This window comes from Vulpes lagopus, chromosome 16, assembly GCF_018345385.1.
Source record: "Vulpes lagopus strain Blue_001 chromosome 16, ASM1834538v1, whole genome shotgun sequence".
NCBI classification, from domain to species: Eukaryota; Metazoa; Chordata; class Mammalia; order Carnivora; family Canidae; genus Vulpes; species Vulpes lagopus.
Window position 1 is genome coordinate 53241274 of NC_054839.1, and position 18360 is coordinate 53259633.

The 18360-nt window shown below is 37.4% G+C and overlaps 1 protein-coding gene across 7 annotated transcripts in view; it reads left to right on the top strand.

The window, feature by feature from the left end:
- The window catches only part of AKAP11 (A-kinase anchoring protein 11), a 49845-nt gene that overhangs the window by 21259 nt on the left and 10226 nt on the right, over positions 1 to 18360 (top strand). For all 7 annotated transcript variants that reach the window (XM_041731027.1, XM_041731029.1, XM_041731025.1 and 4 more), the window contains exons 4-8: positions 830 to 877; positions 2405 to 2539; positions 3900 to 4167; positions 4720 to 9220; positions 12943 to 13098. In XM_041731027.1, coding sequence (XP_041586961.1) covers positions 830 to 877; positions 2405 to 2539; positions 3900 to 4167; positions 4720 to 9220; positions 12943 to 13098 — 5108 coding nt within the window. The remainder of the gene's footprint in view (positions 1 to 829; positions 878 to 2404; positions 2540 to 3899; positions 4168 to 4719; positions 9221 to 12942; positions 13099 to 18360) is intronic.

Sequence of the window (18360 nt, forward strand, 5' to 3'; positions counted from 1 at the left end):
ATTCTTTAGAAATTTAATTTATATAAACTTCTGCAGAGAAATCACTATGTAAGCGTTTTGAAGGAATAAGTGATAGTATCACAGGGAGTCAATAAGGAGTTTTGGGGACCTCCCCAGGGAAGGCCTTTCTTAGGGGTTAACATTTAAGTTGGATCTTGAAGAGTAAGGAGGAGCAAGGTATGGAAACATCCAACCAATAGAGATCCAGGTTGAGGGGGTGTTATTGCATAGCTCTTAGGCAAGAACATGCTGGGCATGCTCTAGACCCAGAAAGGGGGCCCATGTATATGAATGAAAGTGTGGGAAGGTTGAAAGCACTAGCTAACCCAGAGCCTGGGGGCCTCAGTTAGGACTTGGCAGTGGGAAGCATGGAAAGGTTTGCCAAGGGAGTGACATGATTATTATCAAGACCAGGTGGGACAGGACTGTAGTAGTGCAGATGAGAAGTGGTGGCAGGGGAAGTGGAGAGAGGAACATGTATGGGAGATAAATTTGTGGAGTAGAATTGATGGAACTTGCTAATGCAGTGGATGTGGGGAAGGTTGAAGAACTACATTATGGAACCGTATCTTTGGTGATGAAAAAGCTTTGTGATGATCTTTGAAAAAACTTATCATTTTGTCAAAGACAGGATTTTAAAAATGTATTTATTTTTAAGTGAGGTATAATTGACATGGAACATAGCGGTTTCAGGTATGCTTCAACATTTGTATATAACTGAGAATTTTAATGTTTTTTGCGTGTTTTTTTTATATCTCAGCTCTGTCAATCTAATTGCAGTAAGACTTAAAAACTCAAGTTAATGGAGCTTTATTCCTTTTTTATTCAGGTTACATTTCTAGGTTTTAATGAAGAAACAGATGCTGCTCATATACAGGTATAGTCAATTTATTGAACTGGAAAAGACCATGAGAGATTATTTGGGACAAATTTTGAGGCCATGAAATTTGCCTTATTTAAGAGCCCAAAATTTACTTAAATTCATCTGTTATTATTCCTATTTAAAGCTAAAAGACATTTTGAGAACACCTTTTGAGTGTGCTTTGGGCATTTTCACTTTTAGCATTTTCAGAATATTCTTGTTACAGAAAGTAAAGTTAGGAGACCACAAAAGTAATTTATCTAAGTTGCAAACCGCAGGCTAACTTTTCCTCCATTCTGTGCAGCATAACGTAGAAAGTGAGACTTGTTTTTTAATTTGAATAGTCTTTCTAATCTGACTTTATCAGATTATTATGTTTTTAATTGAGCTAGAATAAAATTTAAAAGGTGAAATTTGTAAAAAGTAATGATTAACCAGTGCAAAAATTTTAGCCTGATCTATGCAGGTGTTTACAGAGAGGCTGGTAGTTGAGATTATAATCAGCAAAGGAAAGCTTCACAGCTATGTATTGGTTGAAGCTTGTGTAGATGTGATAGGCATACTTTGTTTTGTTTTGTTTTTACACCTTGTGCTGCTGCTTAATATTTGTGATTGCCATGGGTTTCCTTTTGTGGTAAAGTGTCTCCCAGTGGACGAAGTAATACTGTTCACTTTTTTATGAATAATGCCTATCAATGAATAGTCTGCTGTGTGTCTCCCTTATGCCCTTGCCTGAAGGAAACTATTTAGACAGAAAGCACAAGAGAAGACATACTCCTGAGAACGTAAGGCTGAAAAGAGAAGTGTTCCAAAGTATTTCTCTCTTTTCTCTACTTCCTCTTTAAGAGTTACTGATGAAGTCATGTTTATAAAGGAATGTATTTTACGAGGGGTCAAAGACATTCATAAGTTTTTCCCTGGGTAAAGTATTTACATAAAAAGGGCAAATGATAAAAAAAAGGAAATCTCTTTTCTTTTCCTTAATATCTTCATAACATTTTTATTCAGAGTCTAGAAAGATAGATTGGTATTTTACAATACCAGAAAAATAGATTGGTATTTAACAAACATAAAACTTAAGCTCTAAGAAACACCGGCCACTGATAAGAATCCTATCCTTATATGTAGGAAATACTCCATGGTTAACCTGAAGATTGCAGGTTAGCTAAAAATTACTAAAGATTGCAGGTAGCTAAAAATTACTAAAAACCTAATTGTCATGGATGCATGAGGTACTCTGTAAAAATGCTTTTGCACTTGATGTCAATTTTTAAAAGGCTATAGAAATAGGTATTAAAATATTTTTTTATTTTTTTATATATATATTTTAATTTTTTAAAGAAATATTTTAGTACATTTTATTTTTGAGTTTAAAAAATTGTGTAAGATAAACTACATATGTTAACTCTTTTGAACTGGAAAATGTATTAAACAGTAGACCTTATGGTTTTTGGATAAGGCCCACATTATAGGAATCTTAACAAAAGTGTTATTTATTGTATTACTGTTTTTTTTTTTTTTTGTATTACTGTTTTAAATTAGGATTTAGCTGCAGTTTCTGTGGAACTTCCAGATCTTCTGAATTCATTGCACTTCTGCAGTCTAAATGAAAATGAAATCATTTGTATGAAGGATATAAGTAAATCATCAGATACAAACGGTGGTCCTCTAAATCAGGTAATTTTTATATATCCTTTCTAATGTGTTTTTCAGGGCAAATTTTATAAAGACATTTGATGAAGAGTATTAAACTTTTAAATGCTTGGATGAAATTTCTTTTTTTTTTTTTACTGGGTGTCTCAAGGAAATATCATTAGTCAGAAGCATAACTCAAGAGGCTTTGAAATCACTGAAAGATAGGATAATTTTGGCCATAGCTTTAAATTAGATTTTTCATGTGCGAAGTTCCCCAAATGATATGTAAGTACATATTCATTTTTTTTCTGAAAATTTATTTCTCGATTTCTTGGATTTCTTTTTATAAATACTACAGGAACTTTCCCCCCCTTTATGGCCAATTCCAAATTTATATATTGTGTTCAGTGTTTTGGAGAAATTACTTTAACTCATTTTCTGTTAAAAGAATTTAGTATAAAGATATCTGAAGATATGTTTTTTATTTTTAAATAAAAATGTTACCATTTCAGACAGGTAGTTAGTTTTATAATAGCATTTAGTTCTTTAAGTATTACCTTGTTGATAATGCATCAAAGAAAAATGCTTTGCATGTTTTACCTCCTAAAAAGTGAGTTAGTAGGTTTAAAGTTTGGATTACTTATTCCAAGTATAAAAGACTACTATGTTCATTACGAGGTGTACAGATAAAAGTAGAACTGGTTGCCTCATTTCTTTAATTATGTTCTTCATTTATATTTATTTACTAGGATTACAAGAGGTGATTAGCTATTATATTTAATTTCCAGCTCTTGACTAAGTCATTTGTCAATATTTGCATTTTTTTAAGATAATGTGTATGGGGAAAAATCTGATGATTCATATTTTTAACCAGCTTTAAACATTATTATAAAATTGTATTATAATACTAGGGAAATTTAGGTAAAAGGAGGGGAAGATTCTTTTACAATAGGAGGGCAGGTGGTATCATGCTAGAAGCTACTGGAAAATGGGGTAAAAATAGAATAGAACCTGCTTCCTGCCCTCTACCAGTTTACAGCGTGGTTGGTGAGCTAGGTTAATGAACAAGGAAACTCTTGGCGATGTATGCTAATATAGGAAAGTGTAATTGCCAAAGATATGGATAGAAAGTTCTGTAATATTATTTAAGGATCTAGAATGGGTCGAATTTGAGTACCGATGAGAAAAAGATTGGGAGAAAGAAAGATTGAGAAGTGACAAATGTTGTAGAGAAAGAAGGAAGAGTTAACAATACAAAATTGGGGAGCCTTTCAGGATACACACATTTCTGTTTTTCCCTGAGATTGTGTTTTTTCTAGGCTTCGCTTCCAGATAATATGCTTTGTGTGTATAATACATTTTGAAAATAAAATTATTTTTATCATCTTTCATCTTCCCCAAGAGTCAGCATTCTGGAATGCTCTGCGTCATGAGAGTGTCACCTACATTACCAAGACTCAGAATTGATTTTATCTTTAGTCTCCTAAGTAAATACGCTACTGGTATAAGATACACCCTGGACACATATTTGCATCAGAAGCACCAACTTGAGACTGCTAAGGAAGACGATGATGATGACACCAACCAGTCTGTGTCTTCCATAGAGGATGACTTTGTCACTGCTTTTGAGCACTTAGAGGAAGAAGAGGCCTCAAAGCCATATAATGATGGTTTGTTCTTTACTAGACTTTCATGAAAAAATAAAAGTTTAACATTCAGTTTTACTAGTTTTTGGGCTGACTTATTAATTGAAATTCATCTTGATATTTGATACAATTTAAACATTCTAACTTTCTTTTTGATTCTGCAAAAAATTTTCTTGTGATTCCTAAGTGCATTTAGTTGTGCTGTTTCCATTTGCTATCTGTTATGGGTAGTACTGTTCAAGCACTGTTTTACTTCATTACATTAAGTGTTTGGACCATGCCTGGGTTAAAATTTGAGAAGAGTTAGCTGGTAGAGGGATCATATTAGTGTTTCTAACACGTGTGACAAGGAGCTAAGCATTTCGTAGACCAAGTATTTCTAGATGCGAGGTAAAATGAAATTATTTTAGTAAAAGGTGTATTTGCTCTCAAGTGTGATTTGGGATGAATCTGGTAAACACATAGTGTAGAAGACAGTTAAGCTACGAATATATATTTCATGCTTGAAGTCCATTTATTTCCATTGATATAAACTAATTTTTAAAAGATTCTGTTCATTTTATTCTTTTCCTATAGGAATAAATATTACTGCACTAAAGAGCCAGTGTGATGCTGCTTCACAGACTTCTTCTGGTCACCATTTAGAAACCCATGATTTAAGGATTCTGGTTAGTTCTGGGAGGCAGAAGTCATTGGCTAACCCTTCAGCTTCCTTAATAAATGTGCTGGGACATAAAGAACTACCTTCTGTGAAAACTTCAGTCACCACGTTAATTTCTGAGCCTTGGATCCAAAAGAGTTTCTACAGGTCATCTAATGCTTCAGATAAAGGTAGTGATGCACAGAAAACATTATTTTCTTCTTCCCCTGCCTACTCTTCTGAATCTGAATGCTCAAGTCCAAGTCCTGTTATTTTCTTGGATGAAGAGGGTTATCAGAAAAGTTTAAAAGCAAAACTTGAGTTACCTAAAATTCCTGTGATGAAAGATGATATAGAGGATTCAGACTCAGAAGTAAGTGAATTTTTTGATAGTTTTGATCAGTTTGATGAACTAGAACAAACTTTAGAGGCTTCTTGTCCATTTCCAAAAGATCCTGTCCTAGGGAAGCCATCGCAAAAGAAAGGACACAAACATGAAAAATCTTGCTCTGTAACCACTACTATGAATCCTCAAAAATTCAAGTTTGATCGTCCAGCTCTCCCAGCTAATGTTAGAAAGCCAACTCCTCGTAAACCAGAATCCCCTTATAGTAACCTGTGTGATGCCCCGGATTCACCTCGCCCAGTGAAGGCGTCAGGGGAAGACAGTGGTTTGTTTAGCCCTATTCGATCTTCTGCCTTTAGTCCTCTTGGAGGCTGTACTCCTGCTGAATGTTTTTGCCAAACAGATACTGGTGGAGATAAGATTCATGAAAATCATGATTCTGTTTATTACACCTATGAGGATTATGCAAATAGCATTTCATGTGAGGTATTGGGCTCAGTTCTTCATACCCAGCACACTCATGCAACCTCAAACATTCATAGTATTAAAAAGGGAGAAAATAAAACCATAGCTCTTAAGAATGGAAGCCTTGATCAAAAAAATAAATCTAAAAATACATCCTTGATGATTAAAGATAGTATTCAGAAATTTGCATCAGATCTTGTGGAAAAAAGTTTCGGCAGTGCATTTAAAGACTTACAGAAAGGAGTCTCTTCATGTACCAATGCGTTGTGCCATTTAGCCATCAAATTGACATCGTCCATTTTTCAGATGGCATTTAATGAACTGAGAAGGCAGTGTGCATTTTCACTGAGAGAACGTGCCATTAGCAGTCTGGCTAATTTTTTGGTGAGCGAAGCTTTATCAAATGCTTTACAGGATTTACAGTATGTAAAGAAGCAGATATTCACAAACACAGTTGCTAGGTTTGCTGCAGATCTTGCCGAAGAGCTTGTTTTTGAAGGCATCATGGAAGTGTGTCAGTTTTCATATCCCCCAACACCCACGTCTCCACAGTGTTGGTCGTTGGACTGTGAAGACAGAGTAGTAAAGTCATATGCAAAAGACTTATCTGAGTCTGTAATACAGGAAGCGTTTATTGAGCTTTCACAAGTTGATGTGACATTCACAACCAAGGCAGCAGTTAGTGTTTCTACAGATAACCTAAAGTGTGCGAGCACAGAAAATTTAGTGCCATTGACACAGACCTCCACGTTTTCCCCTGCTTTTAACAATCAGACAGTTATGGCAACAAGACCCATGCAGGAATATAAAAAGGAATACACAGTACAGCAGGCCTTGTTTTGTACTTCTGGAGTTGTTACTTCTATACCAGTGCCCTTGGCGGGAAATGCCCTTCTCCCATATCATATTTCATCTAATACATATCAGGCAAAGTCTCTTCAGTCATCTGATGGTAATAATTTGAATGGTGATTCTCTCCAGACACATGTTACCACAAAAAACAAAGAAGAGGAAGTAGCATGTCTCAGAAATATTTGTTTACCCTCAGACCACAATCCAGGTAGCCAGAAAGATTTTAAACCAACTAATGATGATATTGAAATGCAAAGCTCTTCAAAATTACCAAGTGATCCTGTGATTATTAGCAACTTTTCTACAGCAATGGTGCATACGATTGTAAATGAAACACTGGAGTCAATGACATCATTCAAAGGCACGAACACAGTTGATGAACACACAGATTGTGTAACTACAGCAGTAAAGGGAAAACCCTTTGCTTTTCACTCTGACCAAGCAACACTGCAACTGAGCGAAGCTAGCAATAAGGACATGTTTGCTGATCAGTTATCTAAATCTATTCTTAAACATTCCATAGATAAAAGCAAATCAGTGCTTCCAAATGTAGATAAAAGTGCTGAACACAAGGAAGGCGTGCCTATTCCCAGAGTAGAGTCACAATTCCCCAGATTTCTTGATCCTCAAGATCACTTAACCCACTGTTTGCTTTCAGTAGGAAAGGATTGTGTTCCAGAATGTAAAGGTTCATCAGCTCACGGATTTTCTTTAGAGACACTACCACCTTGTCCAACAATTGTAGGTCAGAAACCTGATTTGAAGGAAGTTGCTAATAAGGACAAATCTGTGAAAAAACATAATTTGAGTAATACAGCACTTGAGCCCTTGGCTTTTGGGCAAGAACACCCTTTTCCTCATTCACATACTTTGTCCTCCACAGTGCTTACATGTGTAGATGGTTTGCATGTGGAAGATAAACAGAAAATTAGAGACGGAAATGTAATACCTGGCACTCCTCCATCCACTCCTCTAGTGCCATCCCAGGCTAGTTCTGAATGGGATATTAAGAAGTTAACCAAAAAGCTCAAGGGGGAATTAGCAAAAGAATTTGCACCTGCTACACCACCCTCTACACCTCACAACTCGTCTGTTGGTAGTTTGTCTGAAAATGAACAAAATACTATAGAAAAAGAAGAGTTCATGTTGAAACTCATGCGATCTCTTTCAGAAGAGGTTGAAAGTAGTGAAGACGAAGAGCACCCAGAAGTGGATGTAAAGTCTGAGCACCCAGGGAAAAAAGTTCAATTTGCAGAATCATTAGCTACCCACATCATTTCTCTCGCAACGGAAATGGCCGCTTCCCATTTAGATAATAAAGTCATTCAAGAACCCAGGGTTAAAAGCCCTTGCTTAAATGCACAAAGTCAAAGAAGTGTGTCACCTGCTGTTTTAAATTGCTCAGAGGAAAATTTACAAACATTACGCAATTTTGCAGGTGATATGGCGGCAGAAGTCATTACAGAAGCTGAGAAAATAGCAAAAGTTAGAAGTTGTATGCCTTTCAGGCAAAGGAAGAATAGTTGTTATGTTGATGGTGGCCGAGATGATAGATCAGAAGAGAAGTTGGAAATGGAGGCTGTAGCATACCCACGAGAAGGAGATCCATTCATTCTTTCGTTACCACCAAATCCTTTTATGTCTGGTCTGACGTATAAGTATCCCAGCTGTGAAAGCGTCACAGACGAGTATGCGGGTCATATTATCCAAGTGCTAAAACAGGAAGGCGGCAATAGTGAGTTAATAATGGACCAGTATGCCAATAGACTTGCTTATCGATCTGTTAAATCAGGATTACAAGAAGCTGCCAAGACAACCAAAATGAAGTGCAGCTCAAAAATGTTTCCCCTGCAAAGCTCACAGGTGAAAACCAAGAACGAACTATTAATATTCCTAAATAAAGAACACCACCAAGAAGTAGATAAAGAACGACAAAGCAAAAGAAATGGAGGTTACCTTTGTAAAAATCAAACCTGTGAATGGACGCGGGATACATATAAAAATGAGTGCTCTGAACTGTATAATTATTCAACCTCTTTAGCTCACAGCATAACAAGAGATGTCAAAAAAGAGCTGACAACGTCTGTGGTTGGCTTGCCAAAATCCTTAACAGATTCTTGCCTTTATGAAAAGTCTGGATGTGATGAAGATACCAAGTCTCACATTGAGCCAGAATTTCTTCAGTCTCTTCAGCCTCCCTCACAAAATCACAGATTTTATCACAGTACAGGCAACTTAAATGGATATGGTCATGGAGAGAATGTTGTTCAAGCTATAGAGCAGTATGCTAAAAAAGTAGCGGATGACACTTTAGAGCTCAGTTTAGGATCCGCAGTTTTCCATGAGTCTGAGTCCACGAAAGCAGCTGATAGGGTCACTTATGCGGAAAAGTTGTCACCTCTCGTAAGTCAAGCTTGCAGATACTGTGACCGTAAAGAATTGCACGATTGTACTGGGAATTCATCTCAGCACATTTCTAGACCGGATTCACTTGCTAGCGGTAAGCCGGTTTCTGTTTCGAAACTTAGCAACATCTGTCAGGAGTCTAGGATTTTTCACCTTGATGTCCCACAAATTCATGTTGGTCTCGATAAGAAGACAGTGCTTGCTGAGAAGATAGTTGCTGAAGCTATTGAAAATGCAGAGAGAGAGCTGAGCAATACCAGCTTGGCGGCTGATAGCGGAATCGGACAAGATGGCATTAGCTTTGTTGAGAGCCTGACCACAGAAATAATGACATCGGCAATGACGAATGTTGGACGCGCAGTTAGCAGGTGAGTTTCAGATTTCCTTTGGGTCTTATGATAAAATGAAAAGTTACTCAGTCATATGTGTCTTAGGTCCTGTTCAGAACCCTAAGTTAACAAATCTTCCCTACTACATTTGCGTGGTGTTTTATATCCTGTATGTCACTCTCCATCTCTGTTGTCTCATTATCCCCCTGACCGCCCTTTGAGGGAAAGTATTAATCACTTCCTGAACTAGAAGAGGAGGCTTAGGGATAGTCACCTTGCCCCTCACCCCCCACCCCCCATTCACAGAGCTGTGAAGTAGGTAAAGCTGGATTGAAGAAAAGCCAGAGAGTTGTAGACCACAAATGCAGAGTATCACTGTGATAGATAATGACTCCGAGATTTCTTTTTTTTTAAAGCAGTGTTTTCTTTCTCTCACAAAGGTAAGTTTTCATATAAAGAGGATAATTTAACGAAACTGCTATAAGGAAGAAAGCTTTAAAAAGCAGTAATTGGAAGTCTCTGAAGACTTCTGTTACTGTTCTCACTTCTCCTGGTAGGTGCCTGTCTAAGGGGACAGTTCTCTTTCTGATGACCTCGCAGTGTTGTGTTCTTCAGTAGCTGTGCCTTGTGCTCACTGATTCCAACACCATAGTGATTAAACTTTTCACTTTTAGCCTTTTTTTCCTCCCTGGAAAGCATCAGGACCAACTTATGTTCTTGGTTTGTAGGATTTTGTTAGGCCCACTGGACAGAGAAAGTTCCTAGAGTTGAGGTGGAATTTAATGGCATCACATGAGTCTTCAGATTTTTTTTTAATTTTTATATATTTTTAGTAGCTTTTGTCAGAGCCATGGCAAGGACTGCCTCTCTTCTTAGCCATCTTAAAATAGGGAGATGCACATATAGGGAATATAAGAAATAGTGAAAGAGGTTATAAGGGACAGGAGGGGAACCAAGTGGGAAAAATTAGGGAGACAAATCATGAGAGACTCCTAACTCTGGGGGAAAAAACAAAGGGTTATGGAAGTGGGGGTGGGCGGAGGGTTGGGGTAACCGGGTGACTGGCACTTAGGAGGGCACTTAATGGGATGAGCACTGAGTGTTACACTATGTGTTGCCAAATTGAACTTAAATAAAAACAAATACCCCTCCCCCCCAAAAAAAAGAAAAAAGGAAAAAAGGTAGGGAGATGCAGTTTGGCCAGGACCCTGGAATCCAGTTGTTCTGTGGCATCTTGTGATGTTTCTGGTGAACGAAGGGAGGTCTCTGTTTTCTGTAATCAGGCAGCTTCCTTTCTCCTAGAGCAGGGGTTAGCAAACTGACTCTCAGGCCAAATCTGGCCACTGCTTGTTTTCTTTTCTTTTTTTTTTTTAATTGTCTGTGAGCTAAGAATGGTTTTTACATTTCCTCCGTGGTTGATAAAATAATACTATTTTGTGACATGTGAAAATTAGATGAAATTCAAATTTTAATGTTCATAAATAAAGTTATACTGGAACACAGCTGGGCTCATTAATTTATGTATTGTCTGTGGCTGCTTCTGTGCTTTAACGCCACAGTTGAATAGTTGGAGTAGTGAGATGGCCAACAATGGTTGGGTGTTTCCTGTTTGGTCCTTTACAGTAAAAATTGCAAGCCTTTGTCCTCGACCCACGTTTCCTTTGTTCATGACTACCTGTCAGTTTTTAATATGGTGATGTATAGTAAGTGGTTAATAAATACGTGAATAAATAAGGTAGTAGACTAGGCTTTTCTACAACTGAAGTAACCCTCCTCAAACAAGATTGACCTCAGGCTATTTTAACTGTTTCTCCCTGTGCCTCTCCCCAGGCTCTAGTAGGAAAAGAGACTCCACCCTAGATGAGAGGAAAATATTGATAGCTATCGATAGCTCAGTATTTTTACTTTCCCTTCTGGCTCCCTTGGGTGAGTAAGTAGGCCCTCGAGTTAATTCCTAGAAGCTAGTGCTGCCCTAGTCGAACTTTTTATCAAGGCCAGTAGAATATTACTTTGTATTTCTTTCCTCTTTTGTCTTCTTAATAATTGTATAGGGTTCTATAAGTGCTGATTATTAAAAGCTGACTCTAGTGTGTACAATGTACTGTTTCCCATTTTCTATTTCTGAAGTTAAAATGGTTTGCCTTTCAAACTTTAGAGGGATTCATTCAAGTGGATTATTTTTAAAGGTGTCATTTGGTGTCCCTTTTCTTGTAAATGTTTGATTCATGAAAATAACCATAAATATTTCACAAAGCTGTAAATGTACAGAAGGGTGGTATGTGGGTGGAATGTGAGTGTCGAATGGGGAATTACATGGTAGTGCATTTTTAGCAGAGCAAACATCTAAACTATATTGTGAGCCATTATTTCTGAGCCAGAATAACCCAGTAGTCATTAAAACTCTTCTCTGGACTTCATTTAGTGGGTCATTTCAGCCAAAAAAACCATTAGATTGCAGCACATTCCAAAAAAATGTAAAAAATTAAAAAAAGAAAGTAGAGGTCTGTTACGGCTCAAAACTATAACGTGCCTGTCCAATGTAATTCCAGTTGCTATATCTTAAATATAAAATAAGGATAGCCCCAGAGGGGAGTGGGGCAGTTCAGGATTTATTTTGGGTAATGGGGATACAAAAATAAGCAAAACCAGTAAAAAATATGTGTTCTCTAGAACTTACATTACAGTGGAATAAGACAAGTAAAACAGCGAAGTGTATCACACAATGGTAAGTGCTTTGGAGGAAAACTGAAGCAAGGAAGGGAATGGGGGCGAGGGTGGTGGTGGTGGGTGGTGCGGCAGGTGGGCACGGGTTGCAGTTTTGAATAGGCAGAGGGGGAAGCAACACTGATAAACATTTGAGCAAAGAGCCAAAGGTGAAGGGAGAATAAGTCGCACTGGAATTGGGGCAGAGGGTTCCAGGCAAAGGGGTAGGATTGTGCATGTTGGGGAAGCAGCACAGAGGCAGACGTGCCTGAAGTCAGTGGGCTGGGAGACTAATAGATGGGAAGAGATGGAGACCAGGAGAGGCTGTCATACCAGCGAGTGTATTATAAGGATTTGGACTCTCATTCTGATTGGTGAGGAGCTGTTAGAAGGTTTTGATCAGAAGACTAACATTTTTCCTCTTCATCTTTAAAAATATCATTTTAAACTGCTGTGTTGAGAATAAAATATAGAGGGGGCAATTGCAGTAATTGAACAGTGGCCTTTCTCGTGAGATGGAATAAAAATATAAATGTCTTTTCATTGAAAAAAATAATGAGAACTGTTATGATCCGTGCTCAGAATCTTAAAGAGATTTGGCTAGTTTGACTCGAGGCTCGATTGACAGTACTAGAATTCCTCAAACTACATTTTTGTTGTTGTTGTTGTTCTTCAAGCCAGAAAGAGCTTCCTCTCAGTACAAAGAACAGTACTGTCTTAAAATGTAGGTGATCAATGTAGGAACGTGCGCTCCTCTGCAGTGGTGCCAGTTGAAAGTATGAATTGCTTGAAAGAGAATTCAGATCAACAGAGCATTTGGGATGGATCCATAATAGATATAGCTCATTTAATTTTGAAAGTATTTTGCTCTCCTGCAGAGTCTCTTTATTAGCAGACACAAAGGGTTGAATGGGCCACTGGTGTGGCTGTAAAGATCGATTCTTGTTTTTGTCATCTTTATCATCAAATTGATAGCTTTAGAACTCAGAATCTGAATATTTCGGATTGAAAATTTTTTTCCCTTCTCCCCCATTCCTTCCTTCCTTCCTTTTTTTCAGTCCAAAAGAAATAGAAGACTTACAGTCAACCGAGTCTTTCGGCAGCCAGCAGATGAATCTCAGTATTGGTGATGACAGCACGGGTAGCTGGTCTAATTTAAGTTTTGAAGATGAACACCAGGATGAAAGTAGCAGTTTTCATCACCTAAGTGAAAGGTAACTAAATTTGTGCATGTGATTGCATAGTTTAGGTCCTCAGACCTCAGAATTATATTCACACGGGGTGTTTAAAAATTAGAAATTTGCCATTATTTTCAGAATGTGTTTTATGGTCTATAATGTAGTTCTAATAGGTTTTTTTTTTTTTTTTTTTAGTTCTAATAGTTTTTGACATTTATTAGATACCATGATTAGCTAAGCTAATTTTCTTTGGGTGTGACAATAGCTGATGTGAAAAATACTGCATTTGTTTGATTTTATACCCTTAGGATTTTCCTGGACTTTCGTGATTTTTGAGGAAAAAATGTATTTCTCATTTCAAAAAATGTTTTTCTTTAGAAGCTGAAACAAAAGACAGTTATCTGTAAAAGTTATCTAAATGACCGTGTAATTTTCTTGTTATTAGTAAAAGTAATATCTTTCTTGGGAGGATTCCTCATTTACCCTGCTATCCAGGAACAAAATGGCCGGGAGCATTTATACTTGAAAATACATAAACTTCTTGTAAAAATATGGTATTGCACAGCGGAAGGCATTTCCCTGGTATATAACTTGTCTTAGTTAATTTTGTTCGTAGTAACAGTCTTTAGCATATTTTATTAATTATGATACTTTTGTTTCTTACATTCTTGACTCTCTAAAGGCATTCCTGACTAAACTATAAAATGCCATAAATTTTTTTTATCTGCATTAATTGATAATTGGAATTAATAAATGCCATCCAGGGCTGAGTCTAGGGAGAGGAAAAGGTCCTAGTTTCATTCAGCCTGTGAGAAGGACCCTGTGAGGCTTCAGTTGAACAAAAACCCTTGGAATTGACTTAAAAAGAGGAGGAAGTGAGAAGACTGTGGGAGGAGGGGAGGAAGGGAAGGAAATGGCTTCTCACCTGCTAAAACACATCATCTCAGAGCATTTTGTTTGATACTTGGATTAACCAGTAAGTATTAATATTTGTATAAAACATCTGTTTTGTCATAGTTTCTTAAAATGCTATGTAAACCACCAATACATCTTAAAATCTGGGTCAGGGACGCCTAGGTGGCTCAGTGGTTGAGCGCCTGTCTGTAGCTCAGGGCATGATCCTGGGGTCCTGGGATCGAGTTCTGCATCCAGTTCCCCACAGTGAGCCTGCTTTTCCCTCAGCCTATGTCTCTGCCTCTCTCCCTGTGTCTCTCATGAATAAATAGATGAAATACTAAAAAAAAAAAATCTGGGTCTAAGAAGGCGGCCTTTAAAACTGGTAGTGGGAAGTAGGGGTCATATCCCAAACATTATTTGGCCCTTTGCATAACTCTACCTGGAATAGAATGTTAAGACTGAAATTCTCCTCTCATCTTGGAGAAACATAGGCTTCTAGGATTTCAGTGAGGGTCGACATTGCTGCGTAGGAAATCCTAGCGTTGCAGTGGTGAACTAGGGTTAGTGGCCCGTGGCATCAAGGGCCTCTGTAGCCAGCTGAACAGCTTTGTGCAGAATGTTGTCTGGTTAGATGGCTCTGTCCTTGGTTCTGTCCTTCTTAGCGTTTTATTAGTGATAGAAAATAAGGAATCCTGCCCATTGCCATCAGTGGTTTTGCTTTCCTGTGGGTTCAGTTACCCATGGTCAGTCGAGGTCCAGAAGCAGATGATCCTCCTGATATGTTGTCAGAAGGCCACTTATTGCCTAACACTATTGTCATTGTCCTATGTCATTCACCACACATCATCTCATCTCATCTCATCTCAGATGATTATCATCTCACATCATCACAAGGCTGGTGAGTACACGCAGTAAGGTGTTTTGAGAGAGACAGACCACATTCATGTAATTTTTATTGTAGTATACTGTTAAAATTACTCTTTTTAGTTTTTGTTGTTAACCTCTTACTGTGCCTAATTTATGAATTGGATTTCATCTTAGGGCAGCCTGGTGGCTCAGCGGTTTAGCGCCGCCTTCAGCCCAGGGCCAGATCCTGGAGACCCAGGATCGAGTCCCGCATCGGACTCCCTGCATAGAGCCTGCTTCTACCTGTGCCTGTGCCTCTCTCCCTCTCTCCCTATGGATCTATCATGATTAAATAAATAAAATCTTTAAAATAAATAAATAAATAAATAAACAAACAAACTTCATCATATGTCAGTATGTATGTAAAGCAAACATAGTATGTGTAGGGTTCAGTACTATCCATGGTTTCATGGATAGCCACTGCAAGCCTTGGAACACATTCTCTGCAGATAAGGGAATACTGTGCTCATTACTTGTGAATGACTTAAAATAAAGATGAAAAGATCATCTCATTAACCAGAACCAAGTTTCAAAAAGACCGAATCAGGCTGAGACTCAAAGAATTATGTTTAACATGGTAAATGCATTTGGTTCAGAAAATTAACTGGATTCAGGCTGGGGAATAACATGGCTTTATAGCATTTTGTCTGAAAAACACCTGTAGTTTACAGTCTTAATAAGAACAGTCCCTCCCACCCTCAAAAAAAAAGAAAAAAAAAAAAAGAAAAAAAAAGAACAGTTATGCTATGTGGCTGTCGAGGTTCAAGCACAAAGAAAAAGTAGGGCTCATCCTGGGTTGGTAGTGTGATTGCTGAACATACAATTTCTAGTGCCTCACCTTCCAGAGATTAAGATTCAGTAGGTCATTGGAGGTCCCAAGAATCTCAGATGATTTTACTGCGGGTGCTTCAGAGGCCACACTTAAGATATGGCTGCACATGTTTTGTCTTTGATGACATCTGTAGGAACTGTAATTTTCTGGTACAGAGATCAGATAGGAGATAAAAGACTTCAGTGTTTTAGACACTCCATGTGCTTTTTTACTCCAAGTAGGAAGGTTAGTAGAGGGCAACAGTTAAAGAAATAATAATTTCAGAGTTTCATAGGTGCTTATGAGGAATGTGTAGTTATTTGATCTGAAAGAGGCTTTGGTTTGTGTATGTGGGTCTCTTAAGTACTGCAAACGGGCTGTGAATTTCTTAGAAGCTATGTAGTGGATTAGGTAAGAGATGGGACTGGGCTTGCGGAATTCTTGAGATAGTATTTATGAGATATGTCCAAATCGACAGTAGTTTTCATGTGGCTGAAAACCACAATAAAGAATCTGAGCCTCCAATTATCAGATGGTTTCACTCATATGCAGAGCATAAGAAATAGTGAAAGGGACCATTAAGGAAAAGGAGGGAAACTGAATGGGGAACAATTAGAGAGGGAGACAAACCATGAGAGACTCCTAACTCTGGGAAACAGACAAAGGGTTGCAGAAGGGGAGGAGGGTGGGAGGTTGGGGTGACTGAGTGGCACTGAGGAGGGCAGGCACTTGATGGGATGAGCACTGGGTGTTATACTGTAGGTTGGCAAATTGAATTTAAATTAAAAGAATCTTAACCTTTGGCCCCCACTGGCTTGAGGTACACCCCTTCTAGACATAGGAAATACGAAAAGATGTGAAAGGAAAATACACAGAAAGGAATAGATAGGAAATAGGAAAAGATTTAAAAGAAAATGATGGATGCAGGGCAGTGTTTAAAAATGAAATATCACTGTCAAGTGAAGATATTCAGTTGTTTTACGTCAGATTAATGGAAGATGATTGTATCTCCTAGGTTGCTCGGGACAGGCCAGGTTTGCTTCTGTTGCTTTGGTGTAGTTATTAATGGTGACTTCTTTCATTTCCCAAAGTGTCCTGCTTAGATGAAGAATTATACAGTCCCCCTAGTTAGGTGGCATTTCATAGATAACTGACTTTAAATTGGACCCACTTTGAGGGGTAGGAGGGGTGGGGGAATGAGGTTAAATAGAGGGAGTTTGAGTTTTTAGTCTTCACATTTTTTTTGGCGTTTGGTTTTGTTGACGTTTTATAAGTAATTTTCCCTACTTGATTTTTCTTTTATAAAATCTCATAGAACAATGTTTATGATACAGCCATTTAATATATGTACAAATTGTAAAGAATATGTATAAATGTTTTACACAAATGTAAGAGCATGTAGAAGCCACCTAACATATAAATAAATAACATAACATATAAATAAATTGTTTATTTAACATATAAATAAATTGTTAAAAAAAAAAAAACCTGTACAGTAAATTCTGAAAGCACTTTTTCAAAAAAAAAAAAAAATCATGTTCACCATGTTTTCATGTTCACCTAAACTTTAGGGGATGGATTTTGATGATTAATTAAAAGGAGGAATCATTATTGTTGTCAGAGTATGGGTAAGGATTTTAATTTTGTAATATTTTCCTCTGTTTAGAAAATCATTCCTATATTAGAGGTAATGCAATGTTTGAGATCTTCAGTTTTCCCTTTCTCTTTGGCTCACAGCTGCCTCTCCATTCTATATTTCCATGTTTTTCCGTCTTTGGTTTGTCTGACGACAGACCACATAGGCAAAACTCTGGCTGCTTTCAGGGTTTTATGATGGAGTTATATTTGTCTGAGCATAGGTTGAAAAGAAACTACTCAGTTTTAACTTCAGTTTTCTAATACAGTATGGTTTGTGACCGATTGATGGTGTCAGAGTAAATACAGATACGCAAATTATTGAAATTGCTTGTAAACTCTTTAGAACTTTTAAATAATCATCCCTTTTTTGGTAACTGTGTCAACATTTACTGATGCACAGAAGATGATTTTGTGTTAATTCACTTTTTAAAACCAAAATTTTGGTTTTGTGTACATATTAATTTTTGTAATTGCCTAGCCTAATGTGGGGAAGCATAAGCTGCTTATCACTGCGAACTAATGTGCTTACTAATTGTTTTAATGATTAGAATTTTAAGTTGCATGTTTAGGTTTTAATCTGAAAAATTAAATTTAGTATTGTTTCTGAACACAGTCGCTTATTGTTTCTTATTGCTTTGCTGCAATGTTAGGATATCGTTTGCTTTCCTCTTTTGATTAGATAGTTTAAGGTGTCTGTGTGGCATTAGTGACTGGCCCACCAGACAGGTGTATTGCTCGATTAAGCCTTGATTACTCAAAATTCTGATGAAAATGGATGTTATTTGCCACCTACTGAATTATACATAATGTATGAAATGAAGGTAATTGACATAATAAGGGTGTTTTGAAATCAGAAAACATCTTTTTTCCAAGTAGTTAGAAAAGGTCTATTTGGGATTATGTTTTGGTGCCTGTTATTTCAGTACCACCCCCTAAATCCATCTGTCTAAAGAGCTGAGAGAATGTTAACAGTAACCTGTGATTTTTTTTTTTAATTTTACCCAAACTGAAGAGTTTTGGCTTCTTACAAATTATAGCCTAAGATT